General features: G+C 37.8%; 1 protein-coding gene across 1 annotated transcript; it reads left to right on the forward strand.

The window, feature by feature from the left end:
• The first annotated feature begins 12,923 nt into the window (after window positions 1-12,923).
• Window positions 12,924-17,070, forward strand: LOC149154941 (small ribosomal subunit protein uS17z-like). The gene is made up of 6 exons (XM_089438912.1): window positions 12,924-12,935; window positions 14,221-14,261; window positions 14,351-14,451; window positions 16,560-16,704; window positions 16,794-16,883; window positions 16,977-17,070. The coding sequence occupies exons 1-6, from the start codon at window positions 12,924-12,926 to the stop codon at window positions 17,068-17,070; spliced, it is 483 nt and encodes a 160-aa protein (XP_089295038.1).
• Window positions 17,071-17,435: the final 365 nt, after the last annotated feature.

The raw sequence follows: 17,435 nt of genomic DNA on the forward strand, positions 1-17,435 counted from the left end.
TTTACATGGCTCTAAGGAAGGGACTTCTAGCTTGTCTCAGGTTCCAATCTTGGGTGATAAGTGGCTAGAGGGTTTGACAGGAAAGTGTATACCAAATGCCATCACAAATCCTAGATTTACCATACCTTAAAAATGCTTGGGAGATCGCCTAAAGCAGATGAGAGATCACGCTTTTATATGTAAATTCATTCACATTTGGCCAACTGAAAGGGAACTTGAATGATGGATTCAACAGCATTAGCAACCTAAAGGTGAAGTTGATTTGAGGTTAGGTCCAAAGGGGTTCTTCACAGTCATCTTCTCCAACCTAGAAGACAAAGAACATATTTTTGAAGGTGGTCCATACCTTTATAATAATGCAGGTACATAATATGTCATTGAGAAGCCTATTTTAACCAGGATAAGGAAGAATTTATTACAACTCCTGTCTCGGTCAGGCTATATTCCCTTCCTATAGACTTCTAGATACCCGAGATACTAGAAGCAATTGGACATGCACTTAGAAGGTTTGTCAAAGTCTAAGAGGTGACTTAGTGTGGAAGAAACATGTCGTATGCACGATTATGTGTCTATATGAATATATCCCACCCTTTAACGAAATTGATAGAATTGGACCACTAGGGTTTGAAGGCAAAATTCTCACCAAAGAGGTTGAGTTACAAAGAAAACCTTAGACTATCGCAAGAAAATTGGACGCTAAAACTTCAACAATGTCAAATGAGGAATCTTGGTGGCATACTCAATCCACTCCCTATTAAATCAATCATTAAAAAATTTATAATAGTTAAATGCTTAGATATTTCAAAATTGTATTCACAGTCAAATACATTTAGAAAGCTAACATTTTGTCTGGAATATCGAATTCCAGACCTATGCACATGATGTCTTCAATGAAATTGTAATAATCACTTACACAATGGATAAGTGATACAACTCTAAAAGATTATGTTAGATTGATTTCGAGTGAGTAAACTCTTTGGAGACTTGTAAGAAGGTTCCATAGAAGAATTCACTAAAATATCCCAGAGTAAATGTAAGGGATCTGAGACATAAGATACTGCACTTTGGATGGAAATGAGCAGAGGAGATTGCCTTATGCGATGGTAAGGCCAGTCGGGGTAGGTTAGATCGTAGTAGTTTGACCTACCTGGCATAGATCCCATAAATAGACATATGCATGCCCATAGCTATGCTCTCCACAGTCGAATTCCAACCAAAATGGGTGATGAAATTAGATACATAGGGATGCAAGAGAATGACGAGTAGTGGCACCCATGATATTATTTAACCTCGATTTGTGACTCGCTCTAAATATTCCCATGGAAGGCTTGCACCATTGCTTGATAAATCTCGATAAGATCCAGAGGGCCTGCCAACTGGTGTAGATTAATTAACGTGCAAATGGATGACTTGAGAAATGCATGGTGACCTCCCAGTGGCTATGGATAGATGACAAAAGCTTGAAGAGAACCATTCCCTTAAAAAACACCTTCGGCATAATTATTAATTTTTAGTTTTCATATAAATTAGTATATGAAGTTTATAATTTTTATTGTATTGGTTATAGTGCCAGATACAGTTTGTAATAATTTAAGTTTTAATGTTAAAAAAATTGTTAAATTTAATAATATATAAAAGATTCTCTTTAACTCATTGATTTTTATTTCCAATAATATGTTAGTGTATTTAAATAATAATTTTATATGAAAATGTGTATGGGGAAGTTTTATCTATTCTTCCATTTCTTCTCATGATATCAACCTCGTTTAAACTTATATATATATGATTAATGGAAATGAGAATAGATTATCTATGGTGAATATTGAAGTGATTCATTTTGTCGTTTTGTATTTGGGTTGTATTGTAAAAGCACTTTGGGAAGGGTGTTTCCTATGTTGTTATAGTATGTTAATTTTCATGTTAAACATGGCTAAAATGGCTCTTATAGGGTTTATATTCTTTGAACACAAGTGAAATATTACAACTCCCGTAGTTGACACTACGGATTTTGACATAATAAAATATTTTTGAAAAGCATGCAAAGATTATTAGATGAGTTGCTCTTGGTGTTGTTCTTCTACAATTTGTAATTATTGTAATACCATATATGTTGAAGCACTATGGTTCATATGCAGAGAAATGCATGTCGAATTAGATTGGGAGATGAAAGAACATGTGATTCATTGAATCATTTGAATATACCTAGATGAGTTGAACTGCATGCTCTCAATGTTATGTGGATCTACACCTAATGTAAATGTGGAGCGTTATTTTTTATATGGTATGACCAATGCTTGTGCAAGTTCGAACTGCTAGTGTTTGAAAATGACATTGCTCTTTATGGAGCATGGGCAACCTATTGAGATTCAATTTTCTGTGTTTGTTTGTGCCATGAGATATGAGTTGACCCTGAATATGGCAACATGTTTCAGGTAGAAATTAGTAGATAGATTGCATATGAATATTCTATTGAACCCAATTGTGTCCAACATAGATCAACTTCCTAGCATACATATGAAGCATGATGAAAATATGTTTATATATAACTACACTATTTAGGAGCTTAGTCTATTCATGCTATGTGCATTTGTTCAGATTGCCATAATTCTTACAGTAATGGATGGATGGTATATATATGTCCTTCATAAAATGACTCATATGATTAATTACTGAGGTGACAAGTCTCATGTTAGTGAAACAATGAATTCAATCCACATAATATTTAACGAGAATTTTGTTATCTCCTCCATGATTATTTGTGAAAGTCTACCTTAGCAAAACACATAGTCAAGGGTTGAGTTGCAGTCGTCTACTTGGGCCCCCTCTGCAGGTCTGTTGGGCAATTTATTGGGCTTAAATTGCTGCATTAAATTATCGACCAGGGAAACTCGTAAGCTTGTGATGATGCTAGCACAATATATGCAGGAGTAGGCAACTAACTCTATGTCTAACTAAATTATTTAAGATTCAATACAATATGCAAGGGAAGAGGCTCCTAACTAAGGAGGTCCTGGTTGTCCTTCCCTACAGTATCATAAAGAAATCATTGATTACATAAAACTAGAAACTTGAAATGAAGACAAGAGAATGAACTTAATTGTTGTTCAGATTCAAGTAGAGAGAGAGACTAACTTAGTCTCTTGATTGTCTTCTCATGTACTAATCCAAACTAAACTAAGATTCATTCACAAGCATAAGAAATGAAACAACTTGAAACATAAACAGAAAAGAATGAATTTCAATTACCATATAAATCAATGGAGAGAGAGCCTAACTTAGACTCTTGGTATCTCCTCATATGATACTTGAAACATAAAAGCAAAAGAATGAATTTCAATTATCATGCAAATCAAATGGAGAGAGAGCCTAACCTAGACCCTTGGTTATCCTCCCATATGCTGATAAGATTCTAATTTAAAACTCATTCATCAATCACAAACAAATCCTCAAACATCTAAGCAATTAAATGAAATAAGATCTAATATGAAATAACATGTTTCTCTCATCCTTTTAGAGTGAGCTCAATTCTCTTAAGAACAAGACAAATTATTCCATATACTACACTAAGGAAACTTATATCTAAAAACTACATAATGGAAATAAAACTACATAATGGAAATGTATGAAAAATGAAGCTTTATTCTATGCCATCATAAGTTGGATACAATGCTCTAAGAGTCCTCCCTTTGGAATGGAAGAGGTACTCCTATTTATACAATGAGAGGAGATAACAAACTCATAATGATGATCCATTAATCTCTCTTTTAGTTCCATACATTTCTCAACCATCTAGACACATAACCCTATCCTCCATGATTTCCTCCATGAGGTCCATGATCTTTTCCATGAGGCTTATCTTATCAAATTCGAATTTGATCATTCAAGGCCACATAAAGATGCCCTAGAAGCTTCCTTTGTACCTACACATGTCAACAAACTCATTCTAATTGTTAGGTATAAGTATAAGCATCTTATTTTCTAAAGTTTAGCCATAAATTCACTTAAAAATGTTAATAATTAATAAACTTTGGAAAAGCATAGTTATAACCCAATAATGAAGTAAATGGAATGATGTGGAGGTGGAATGGAGGTGACATGAAGGTAAAATGTGAAGATATTGGTGAATAATGGAGTGAAAATAGGGACCATTGTGAGGCCCAACAAGGTCCTCGAACCCCCCTGGTCGGGCTTCAGCCTCTCTAACCTGTCTGTTAGGTGAATTTGGTGGGGGATTTTCTCATTGCGAGCGAGTAGACTATCTGTTGGTGCCCTCTCGAAGCCCGATTCAACTCTTCCTAGGTAGTGCTGGCTTCAATGTCATAGCCTTCCTAAGCGACGTCGCTGCTTGCAGAGATTACAACCTTCAATGTTCTAGTTGCTTTAGCCCCAACGTTCAGTGAGTAGGGTGAGTCTAAGTTTGTGAAGAAGGCACAACAGATCGCTAATATTGAGATTTGTGCTCCTCAGGCCCCCTACCACACCCTGTAGCTAGCTCATCGGGGTTTCATTGGCCAGTTTATGGGCCTTGCCATCCCTTAGGATGGTAAAATCCTGGATTGAGAAGAATTGAAACCTCTTATTAAAGGAGAGGTACTCTCCTCCTTCTGTGGAAAAGGCTTCTATAATTTGTACTTTGAGAATAGATTGGATAGAGATTTAGCATTCAGGAGTGGTCCATATTTTATGGAGGCTCGGGGGCTATATCTGGATCGTTGGAGTCCTAGATTCAACCCAGAATGTGATATTCCATCCTCAATTCTGGTCTAGGTGAAGTTTCCTTAACTCCCCCTTAACTGCTGGAATGATGCAACTTTCAGGCTCATTTGGAACTCCCTGGGGAATTACATTGACTACTCAAAGCCAAAATATGGTCTCTACTCTTGCACGACAATTTGTTTGGAGGTGGACTTAGAGAAAGGTCTCCCAACAGCTGTCAATCTTTTCATGGATAGTTGGATGCACGTGTAGGAAGTCGACTATGACCAACTGCCCTTTAAATGCAAACTATGCCATGAGTATGGGAACTTTGCTAAGGGTTGTCCAAAAGGTTCAGATTCTTCAGAAAATAATTATGGGGATCCTAAAGAGCATTGGTAGTAGGTTAAGTAGAGGAAGCCCTCAAGCATTCGTCCCTTGTGGGCTCCCTTGGATCTGTTCTAATCTCTAAAGATGTTGGTCCTGCCCACCTGCCTCCCTCAAGCTCGTCGACTAAGGGTGGTTCCGGTATGGTGTCAGAGAATCGGTTTGGGGTCTTGGACTCTGCTGCAACTGTTGAATGTTCTGTACCCCACCCCGCCCCTTCTTCCTCTCAGGAGGCCCCTGCCTCTCGGTCTTCACCCCTAGTACAGACCCCAAAAAGTCATAAAGTGGCGAGCTCTAGCCTAGACACTCGTAGCAATTCCGAAGAATCATCGAATGAAGAGGAGGAGGTGGAGGGATTACATACATCAACGGAGAGGAGGAGGTGGAGGGATTACATACATCAACGGAAGGTCTAGGGCCATTTGTGTAGCTGATGAAAGACTAGGTAATGCAAGGATGAAGAAACCATAAAGAAAAGGCAAAAAATCAGGAATTAAAACAAATAAGGAAGTCAGGAGGGAAAAAAGAAGAAGAAAAAGACAAAGAGTTTAGAGTCCAACACACTATCCATCGTCAGCTAGCAGGAGCAGGGAACAAAGGAGGGGGGGAAAGGAAATAATACGAGCCTTGGTAAGGGGTCGAGGAACATAAAAAATTGATTAGTGAATATATTCTCCTGGAATTCTAGGGGATTGGGAACAACAAAAACAATAATGGAAGTGAAATCCCTAATCAGAAAGGAAAGACCAGATGTCACCCTCCTTCAAGGGACTAAACTAGATGAGAAAACTCTCAACTCAATCCAAAATAAGATCTGGAGTAGCAGCAATTATGAAACAATTAGTTCAAGAGGAGCATCGGGAGGCCTTTGCACAATCTGGAACCCTGTGAAATTTCAATTAGTAAGTGCTCTAAAAACTACTCACTGGATAGAAACTACTTTTAATTTTATATAAAAGCAACAACTCTTCACAATGATCAATGTCTATATGCCCACTCACTTTCGGGAAAAACAAGATTGTTGGAAATCCTTGATGGAGTTAAAGGGTACAAAGTATGGACATAATTGTATTCTTGGAGGATATTTCAATACAACAATGGGAATTCATGAAAAAAGAGGGGGCTCCACTGTTCATGATGCCCTACATGAGCATATGGAATATCTCATCCTAATTTTGAACCTCTTTGATGTTAAGCCTCAGAAAAATTGTATACATGGACCAATAAAAGAGTAGGAGTGAGCCACATAGCGGCTTCGCTAGACCAATTCCTGGCTGCTGAGAATCTCCTAATCCTAAATTTCAACCTAAAATCCTTTATTCTACCATGGTCCGGATCTGATCACCGGTCGATCAGTCTGATAATCTCCTAGCCCGTGGATTTGGATCCTATCCCATTTCGATTCCCCTATGGTTGGAATTCCCCAATTTCTTGGAGGTGGTTTCCCTCTCTTGGTCGGGGTGGATCGATGGAAGCCGAATAACTATCTAGGAAAAGGTGACATTAAAAAGTGGATAAAGGAAAACAAAACAAATATACAAGACAATATTAAAGAGATGGAAGAAAAACTTGCATTAATCCAGGGACAAATGGAATCAACTATGGTAAAAGAAGTAAAGCTATTTAAGAACCTCCACACAAACCTTAGGAGGAAGAAGAGTACTAGAGATTAAAATATAGAAATAATTGGTTGAATGCCGGTAATAGAAACACAAAATTCTTCCATAAACAACCCAAGTTCAGAGAATCGAAAAACAATATAACTCGGATCAATTATGGGGGGGAAACTATCAAGACTTTTGAAGAAATTAAGAGTCTGAGCAGTGGTAGAGCATTATGAAAATTTATACAAAAGAGATCAAACAAGTGATCTTGAAAGCGAATATTTATTTCTAGAAGGTGTCCTTGAGATGGTGACGGAAGAAATGAATAGAGCTCTGATATCCCCCCCTGCGGTCAAGGAAATCAGGAGGGTCATTTTCTCCTTCCCCTCTAATAAGGCTCCTGGTTTGGATGGATTCACAACCAACTTCTATCAATCCTTTTGGGAAGTCATTCAAAAGGACCTATGCATATTGGTGGGATATTATTTAAAATTCTTCGCCATGGGGGTGGCATAAACTCTTCCTTCCTCACTCTCATCCCATAAGAATCGAATCCCTCCTCCTCTAGATTCTGTCCAATTTCCCTCTATAATGTCTCATACAAAATCTTCTCAAATTTTTTGGCCTCTCGACTTAAGCCACTCTTGCCCTCTTTGATCTCTTATAACCAAGGGGGGTTTGTCTCAGGTAGGCAAATCTTTGACAATATTATCCTTATCCAAGAAGCTCTTGATTCTAGATGGCATAGGGCTTATCAAGATGATCATAAAGTTAGACATGGAAAATGATTTTGATCGTGTTAAGCATGGGTTCCTGATAAAAGTCCTCAAGAAAATGGGGCTAAATGATACATTCATTAGATGGATCATCCTTTGTATTCCTTCCCCTTGGATTTCTCCTCTAGTTAATGGTTGGGTGGCAGGCTTCTTCAAAGCTTCGAGGGGCCTTCGTCAAGGGTGTCCCCTCTCCCCTTTCTTATACATCATCATGGTGGATGCCCTGAGTAGGAAATTGGAACATGAAAGAGCAACTCTCAACCTTCTGGGCATAAGGTATAAAGAAGGTATCAGAAGTATAAATCATGGGTAGTTTGCGGATTATACAATTTTAATGCGTGGAGCCTCGGTAACAGTTGCTCGACACTTCCAAAGAATTTTAGACAGATTCCTTAGTGTGTCGGGGGGAGCCACTAATGATAGTAAGAGCCACATCTACAACTGGAATATCACCAAACAAAAAGAGAAGAAAATCAAAGAAAATGTGGGGTTTAAAGCGGTTAGAGATTAGAAAGATTTTAATTACTTAGGGGTCCCTATATTCCTAAGAAAGGTTGCTCGTAATGCTTGGCAAAAGGTGCAGGATAAAATGAAAACAAAAATTGTAAATTGGGGAGGGATATGGCTCAATTATGCAGGAAGGGAAGTTCTAGTGAATTCAGTCCTGTCAGTGATCCCTTTGTATCATTTTACTGCCCTACAAGCCCCCAAGAGAGTTTTACATCAAATGGGGATGTATATAAGGAAATTTATGTGGGAAGGAGGAAGAACAGAAAGCAAGAAGTATGATTTGGAAAATTGGAAAATGGTCAGAGCCCCGAAACAACATGGTGGCTTGGGAATAAGGGACCCGAGGTTAGAAAATCTAGTAATGGGAGGAAAATTGTATTGGAATATGATTACGACTATGAATCAATGGTACACTCAGGTGATCAAGGCTAAGTATTTAATTCAGCAAAATGACTGAGTGAGAAGAGTGGACCCAGGTTTGGGCTCCCCCATCTGTAAGTTGATCAATTCCTCCATGGACACCATTAATAAAAGATTAAGCAAAGTATTAGGGAATGGAGCCTCCATCAAGATTTTCTCAGATTTGATCCTGGGCCTCCAACCCCTGGGTTGGGATCTTTCACTGGTGGATCTGATATCTTTCACGAGACAAGGAGGGGCAGAAAATTTGGACCAGATATGAGATTGGAATCAGGAAGGAGGGTGGAAGGGATGGAAGATAGAATCCCAGAGGCTCTTCTCCACCAAAGAGATAAACTAATAAATAAACTAAGAGGATGTCCCCCCATTTCTCTCACAGTTACAAATAAGCGGGGATGGAAAAATGCCAACTACAATGTCAATGGAGGGTATTCAAACTTGCTCTTTAATTATGAGGTTCTGCCTAAATCCTCCATCTGGAATAAAAGATGGAAAACAAATGCTATTTCAAAGGTCAATTTTTTGTTGTTGGCTGCTATCGCATAAAAAAATCCTCACAACAAAGAACCTCCAGAAGTGGGGCCAGATTGGCCCCTCAAGATGCCTATTATGTGAATCTTCGGGGGAGTCTATTCCCCATCTCTTTCTCCACTATCAGGTGGCTAAGGAAGTTTGGTCGGTGGTACTTGACCTTCTATTCAGCAGAACCTCATGGTCGTCTAACCTCAAGATGTTATTTAGTTCTTGCCTCAAATGCTATTTGGGCTCCCTTCAGGCCAAAAGCAAGTTAAAATACATCTGGCCTGCTCTTCCTAAGTATGTAAGTTGGAAAATATGGCTATTTAGGAACAAAGATATATTTAAAAAGACTCATCCTTCTACTAGATTAACTGCCATGTTAGCCCTTTCATCATGTATGGAATTACATAGACCGAAATTGGACCCCTCCCTAGATGACTTTGAATCTACTTGGTTGGCGCCATGGGTTGGCACCCCTACTACTCAGAATTCGACCAAGGGTAACCCCTCTAGTGCCCAGTGGATTCTAAGATTGTCTTCTGAGGGGTTGGTGGAATGGATAAGATATTCGAATCAATGGACCCTTCAATTTGATGGAGCATAAAAGCTAATCCCGGGGTTGTTGGAGGGGGAGGGTTTCTCATTAATCCTGAGGGAATCATTGAATACATATATTCTTGGGGCCTAGATAGGAAGACAAACAACCAATATGAAGCTTATGGTTTGTTTTTCAATCTAACATTGGCTCAAAAAAAGGGCATCAGAAAGGTATTAGGAGGCTAAATATTGATCATAAAGCATATGAACCATAGTTCATTGAAAAAAAATATGAACCTAAATCAAATAATTAAGAGATCTCAAGTGTTGATTCCCTTATTTTAGTTTGTGTCATATTTTCATATCCTAAGAGGGAATAACCAAGAAGAAAATAAGCAAGCAAATTTGGCTTGCCAGTTGAACACAGAAAAAAAGTATAGTGAAAGAGGTTGAGGAAACAATATGCATTCCCTAATATTTTTCACGGGTTTCAAATATTGGTCTAAGGATGACATTCTTGCTTCACCCAGGAGGTTAGAAAGTGTCAACAAGTTTGATTTTTCAAGGTTGGTTGGTCTTAATCTTTCCTTTCTCGCCCCCCTCTCTTCATTGTCTCCCCTTTCCCTCCCCACAATGCCCCTTCCTCCCCTCCCCTCTTCTCCATTATTACCTCTCCTCCCTATCCTTCGTCACCTTTCTTCCTCCCACCCCCTTATTCCACTCACTCTTATTTCTCCTCCTCTCCTCCATTTTGTTATGCCCCCCTCCCCCTTTTCTTTCAGTCTCCTGCTTCTTGGTACTTGTTGCGTCGACCCTTGCTTGGCCCATCCTGTCCTTGTGCCTCATGGCAAAGGTTATCTTAGTCTGTTGTAGCAATGTGTCTGCGTCCTTTAGGAAGGTACTGCACTTGGGCTCAGGCGATCATAGTTCGTGAGAATCTAGTCCCCACGACATGATTTATTTTGCAAAGGCCGACATTCCAGTACAGTCGAAGGCAGGTTAATGGGAGATTGGGAGAAACATTTATTTCCTCTGCTTAGATTTACTCTAGTCGCTTGTGGGAAGAAATTGTGGGTGAGGATGAAGGAACCAGAGAAGAGCTAGGAATTTATGGTTGTTAGTTGGGAAATTAAGGAGGAGTGTGGGGATCCCAGCTCCATGAGTACTAGTCTTCAGTACATTATCAATATCCAGTCTTGCACCTTCTATTTAAAGAGTAATGGTTTGATATGCTATTATGGGTTAAGTCTTATCTTTTCTCAGGTGGCCTCTGCAAAGCCCTGGCGGCCGAAGCTTGGGACTCTGAGCATGTGTTTTGGGTTCTGTGTCAAAGCGTTGACATTCAAGGGGGTCCCTTGAGGAGTTTGTTGTCGCAAAGGGAACGTGAGTGTCAATTTACCTACGTGCGTCAATTTACAGAGTGTTGGTTGCCTGAGAGAGGCCAAGAATTGTGTGGATAAATAGCATCGGGTGGGGTTTCTGGAGCTGAACTTCGCGGGAATTCTGGAGTTAGGGGCCTGTGGTCTATTGGAATTGTGGGATGGTGGCATTCTAGAGTGGGGCATCTGTGGCATTTGGGACAACACCATGAGCGTGCATACTTGAGAGGACAATTGTCTAACCGGCTCCTAGGGTTGTCGTAGGCCTAGGACAGGGAGGTTCAATGATGAAAAATCCAGAGAAGGCGACAATAGTAACAAGGCCTGCAACGACTGTGTGCAAGAGCATTTGATGATCTGGGAAGGTTTGGTAATTTTGCAGCGATGCATCCAACAACAAAAATTTGAGACTCCAGCTATGTAGGAGGAACAATTGGAAAAGAAGGAGTGCATTCGGTAGTTGGAAAACGAGGTGGATGCATTGCGTCAACAAATTGAGCTATTGAAGCTCAAGATGGAGGAGAGCAACAAGAGCAAGGAAGAAGAATTCACTGGCGTGGACTTGAACAATCCAAGGCCAATGGAAGACTAGTATGTTCACTCACTTAGTTTTTGCAAAATATTTTTGAATGACACACTATAAATGTATATATTTACTATGTCAGTTATGTTGATTGTATAGTCATAGGATACCAGAAATGAGAACTGTTTGTAAGAAGCATGGGAAAAACTATCTGGGAAGGGATGGGGAACAATGAATGTATCAGAAGCCCTTAGCAGGCTCGAAAATATAATGTAAAATCTTGATTATGCATGTGAACGGGTGCGGCTTATATATTAAAACCCTTAAACTCCTTCCTCATCTCCCGGCATAAGACTCCCCGGTGGCCACATACCACTGGATGAAGGCATTCAAGCCCAAGCCCAAGTTTGGATCAATCGTGTTCAGCAGGTTCCAATCCCTACTGGCCTACCACCTCCAACAACCAGCTCGCGAGGTAGCCCAGGTTCCAGTGACTATTGGTTCACGTGATTATTACTATGACTTGGACAGAGAGCTACCCATTCTAGTTTAAAAAAACAAGTAATACAATGAAAAATATAAAGATCAGTAAGCCCACTATGGAACTATGTGGCATTTTGATCTTCTATAATTCCTATAGGATGATCTTTCTCTACTCTCCTATCTCTCCACTCTTCTTGGTTGAAAATCTACTATACAACATCAAGTCTCTTCAATAGTACTTGCATTTCTCTCTTTTTAACTAGGATTTAAGCTATCAGGATTAGCACTTTACAATAACTTAATGATTTTAAAATTATTAGTGAATTCCTTATTAAATTTTAAAAATATTAGTGAATTCCTTATTAATTTCACATGATAAATAAATATAACTTAATATATTTTATAATAAAAAATTTCATAATATTACAAAATTTACTGTGACAACTTATCTTAATATAATATCTAAAATAACTTATAAAATTAGAAATTATATTATTTTCAATATTCTTTATATTCACACTCTAAATTCATATAAAATTAAAACCTTTAACTTCATTATCTAATGCCATTTCTTTAAAAACCTTTAATTTCATATCTAATACAATTTCTTTAATAAAAATACCTTAATAAAAAACATTAAACCTGACAAGACTACATAATATTTACGCCGTAAGGCATTTCCCTTTGAAATGAATTGCCCCAACCGCTGCCGTGTCCTATTGTTGACCGTGGATTTGTGGTGTTAGACGATTGAATGAAGTCTGATCGTTGATCCAACACTGATCCAAAACTGAATGGTTAACGAGGAAGCGGGACGGACGCAGCACCAGTGAGCCATTCGTTTCGCAGCTGACATGTGCTTGGCTCGCACTGCCAACGAGGGCTCTGCCTAGACTCGAGCTCTGGACCTCCGCCTCATGCGTAAAAAAAATACCATCATGATGATGAAGTAGAAGAAATCCTCCCTCATAACGCTGGCGAGAAAAATGAAATCGGCATCTTTCCATCGAAATGTTGTAACTTCTCAGGTAGGAGTGGGAGTGACCGAGGCCTTGAAATGCGAAGTTAGAAGTCTTGAATTCCTGCAACCATGGCAGAACAGGTATTCAAGCTCTATTCCTTCAAGGCTTTTTATGGTTTGTTTTATGTATTTTGGATTTTTTAGGGTTTCCGCAGAAGAACAAGCGAGTTTCTGGAGTGGAGAAGATTTTGGTTTATTGAGCTCTTTCAGATTCATGTTGTTTTATGGTAGCTATTGTTTTTCTTACATTTGTTTGGCCCACAATATCTAGTTTTTATTAATGAAACCCTTCTTTTTCATCCTGTCTCTCTTCCTACGAAAAACGTGGGATTGGGGCTTAAGCTATTTGTAGCGGTTTTGTTTTGTATGACTCTAGCGCTGATCAAGGTGACATACATTGCAATTACCAGTTATTTCACATTGAATTGTTGTCTGCCCTATTTAGAAAATGAGAAGGTTGCATTGTTTGTGGACAACATTCTGCATAGTCCCTCGTTCTGGCTATATGCAATAAAGCAAGGATCCAGGGCTTTAGTCGTTGGGGCATTCACTCCTTGTTGAGATTCACTTGAAATAGGGCTAATGTAGGGATTTGTTTCGTTGGCAAAGTTTTGTATGGTGTTTGTTTTTGTGTGGAATGGTTCAACACATTGATTAATGGCCTAGATTTGATAAGTGTTTACTGGTTAGATCCTCAGTAATCTGGGGTGTAGAATGGCCAAAAGCTATTTTTGGTCCCTTGTTAGTTTGGCTTGTAGGATTCGCGTTAGACTGTTTGGTCCTTATTTGGAAACTTTTGGAAATAACATAAATTAGTAGACAAAGTTTCCATGATGCCAACTTTATTAGGATCTTGTTAACAATAAAAACAAGATATTCCAATGTGTTGGTGGTTTGAGCTAGTCTTTTTTTCTCCAGTTGTCTTACGAACGGCCAGCTCAGGATTTGCCCAAGACTTTTAATTTTTTTAAACAATGGGGATTTGAGTTTAGACTTTAGTACTTTTATCAAACGGGGTTCTTGATTTTGTCATGGTTCTTTTGCGTGTTTGGAGTTGCAAGCTCATGTTAAAGCTATTAATCTCAATGCAGGGTATGGGTATATATGTAATATTGGGATAGGCTCTCCGATCATCCATTCTATTATTCTATCCATATGCTCAAATATTGGTAGATGGGTTTATTTATAAAAAAGAAGTTAACCATAACAAGCCCTTTTAATAGAAGTCAAACGCCTTTTTCCAATATTCTATGCCACTCTGAAGCTTGTATTTGTGGGTGAACAGTGAAAACGTTCTTGTTAGTATTGTCATTGTTATTAACTAACGTGACATCTCTAATACAAATTCCTTGTATTGTTTTCATAGACTGAGAGAGCTTTTCTAAAGCAACCAAAAGTATTTCTCAGGTAATCATATTGTAGTATTATTTGATTTTATTTCATGTTTAGAATCTTTTGATTTGCTTCTCTTGTGATCCTTAATTTATATTGTTGAGTTCTAAGAAGTCTGGGAAGGGGAAACGTCCTAGAAAAGGTGGCAACAGGTTTTGGAAGAATGTGGGTCTTGGCTTCAAGACCCCCAAAGAAGCTATTCAAGGTATGGTGATTAAATTCTGGGAAGATTTGATTATTGCGATATATTTTGTTTGTATATATTATTGTGAGTTTAATTGTTGTTTCTATTAAATTATCCATTTGAATGCCAAAATGCTTCCTTGTAGCAAGGTTGCACGAGTAAGAAGACACACCAGGTATAGAAATGGTGTAGTTGTTATGAATTCCCAAAATATTGTTTGTTAGTATGGGGGTATGGTTGAATGAACTCATAATGGTTGAGATCATATCTGCTCTACTAACAACATATATTGGGAACTCGATGGGACAAGAATGCTTGATTGTGGCAACGAACATCTTGTGACTATCTTAGTGCTACCCATTACTTGGAGACATTTTAGTTTCTTATGTGGGCATCGACCATCTTGGTGTTTCTCCTGAGAAGACTGAAGCTGCATGCCACCTGCATGCAAGGAAATTACCATGATTCCACCCATAAGACTGAAAGTTATCACCTTCTGGAAAGCAGGGATCCTGGTGCCATTTGAAATGTCTTTGTGCTTGCCAATTTAAATGTAACTGACTTGATCCATGTGTATTGGACTCTGGAGAAAATTCTAACGCTGCCTTTTAGTTGTTTCCCATAAATACATTTGAGGTTGAAATACATTTTAAGTCTTCATATTTAAGACAGAAAATTGACTCCATCATGATAAAAACACAATTAAACCTGTAAACAAGAGCCCTTTATAATTTAGTATAGACTGGAACAGACTTCTCATGCCCAATACGTGCATCAATCACTTACCAGGCTCGCACTATGCTGTAGATCTTCAACTATCAATCCATATGAATTAATTGAATGTAGAATCACATTTCTTTCTTATTGTTTACCAGAATATATAGTGTCTGTGAAGTTAGGGAAGTAGTTGTTGTGATTCAAAAATAGCTATATGATGAATCATCCAAATTGATACAATAAAAAGCCTTTTTGTAGGATGTTTTGAATTCTTTGAACACATGTTATGTAGGTCTCTGTAGCTGAAGAGCCCCTGTTTAGTAAGAATGTTAGTGGTAAAAGTAGCATGCCAGGTATGGAAGTGTACCAAATTCTAATAGCATAAGTAATGATGCAACAGTCTTGTCTAAAGCTTTTACAATATATCTTGTGTTCTAAGACACCTTTTGAGCATTTTCGAAGAAGATAGGAACTCTCTTCATCATAGGTTTGCCAACAAGACCAACTTGCAACAGTTTTATCTCTTGCATCTACAATATATCTTGTGTTCTAAGACACCTTTTGAGCATTTTCAAAGAAAGTAGGAACTCCCTCCATCATAGGTTTGCCAACAGAACCAACTTCTACTATCTGGTCAATCAGTGCCAAGGCAATTAATTAAATTCGCTACCAGCAAGGAACTTAGCAAGAAATCATCAACTGCAAAGATAACCCCATGCTTGCCATGTATCAGCTGTGGCCGACAAACAATCATTCCAGATGCAGGAAAATCATCTGCGGGGTTATTGTCATAAAAATAATACAGACTTGGTTTTCACTTTTAATTATTTATTTACAGAGAAAGATGGTATTCTTTACAAACTCGATTTTCGCTTTGAATTATTTCTTTACAGAGAAAGATGGTATTCTTTACAGACTCGATTTTCGCTTTGAATTATTTCTTTACAGAGAAAGATGGTATTCTTTACAGACTCCATTTTGCATATCCGATCTTACCTGAAAGATTCAAAGCTTTGGAACTAATTTCAAGAAGCTATGCGCTGATTAATTTTTTTATTTTTCCTTCATCATTAACATAGGATAATAAAAGCAAAATTAAGAATCTTAAGAATAATCAAGATGTCATTCTTATGATTAGTTTTTGTTTTTTCTTGATTCTGATACATGAACTAGAAGTTGTGGAATCATCTTGGTTTTATTTATTTATTTATTATTTTATTTTTATCTATAATTTTTATTTTTGTCTTTCGGTTTCCACTGATTCGTGCAAATATTTTCTGATTGGTGCATGTTATTTTATATTGTTGCAGTCTTTCTCAACTAGATTGTCAATACACGTATTTTTCCGTTATATGTTTTTGGGTCTTTCTCCACTGGATTGTGTGAACTAGGGTTTCTTGGTTTTTATGTAGGGACCTACATCGAAAATAAGTGCCCATTCACTGATATTGTTTCAATAAGAGGTCGTATATTAGCTGGAACATGTTACAGTGCTAAAATGACACGGACAATTATTGTCCGTAGGGACTATCTCCATTTTGTCAAGAAATATCATAGGTAACTAGAGAACATTATAGTGAATTGCAATTATATTTCTATACAGTTCCATTTAAGTAGTAATTTTTGCATGTTTGCATACTTAACAGATATGAAAAGAGACATTCGAACATACCAGCCCATATTTCACCCTGTTTCCGTGTCAAAGAAGGGGATCATGTTATCATTGGGCAATGCAGGTAAATCTATTTATGGGAATATCCACTAAAACCTGTGACTCTTTTTTGTGTTTTTATTGGTTGTTAACATTTTATATGATTTGCTTGTATCAGGTCCTTGTCCAAGACTGTAAGGTTTAATGTTTTGAAGGTGATTCCTGTGGGTTCTAGCAGTGGTTCTGCAAAGAAAGCCTTCACTACAATATGAATCCGTTTTTTTTTCTTCCATTAAGTGTGATATAGTGGGCTTCGACAGAGTTGAGGGTTACTTACTATTTTATCATTTGGTCAAAATCAATTTTGTTAGTTTAATCCTTATTTTGGTTACTGTGTTGAATTTTGAAAAAGATGTACGGTGCATGTTTACTCTTTGGTAGTTGAAAGTCCACCATTCTTGGATAATTTTGTTTTGGTTTTATCATCCAGTAAACCTTTGAAGGCATATTCTTCGAATATATATATATATATATATATATATATATATATATATATATATATATATATATTTTCCACTAGCCAAATATGACGATGTCATATTTATTTTATTATATATGGCAAGGAGTTTCGCTTTTA

This window comes from Pinus tabuliformis, chromosome 9 (genome assembly GCF_031772625.1).
Source record: "Pinus tabuliformis cultivar Carrire ecotype Pingquan chromosome 9, CPIR1, whole genome shotgun sequence".
In the NCBI taxonomy this organism is placed as follows: Eukaryota; Viridiplantae; Streptophyta; class Pinopsida; order Pinales; family Pinaceae; genus Pinus; species Pinus tabuliformis.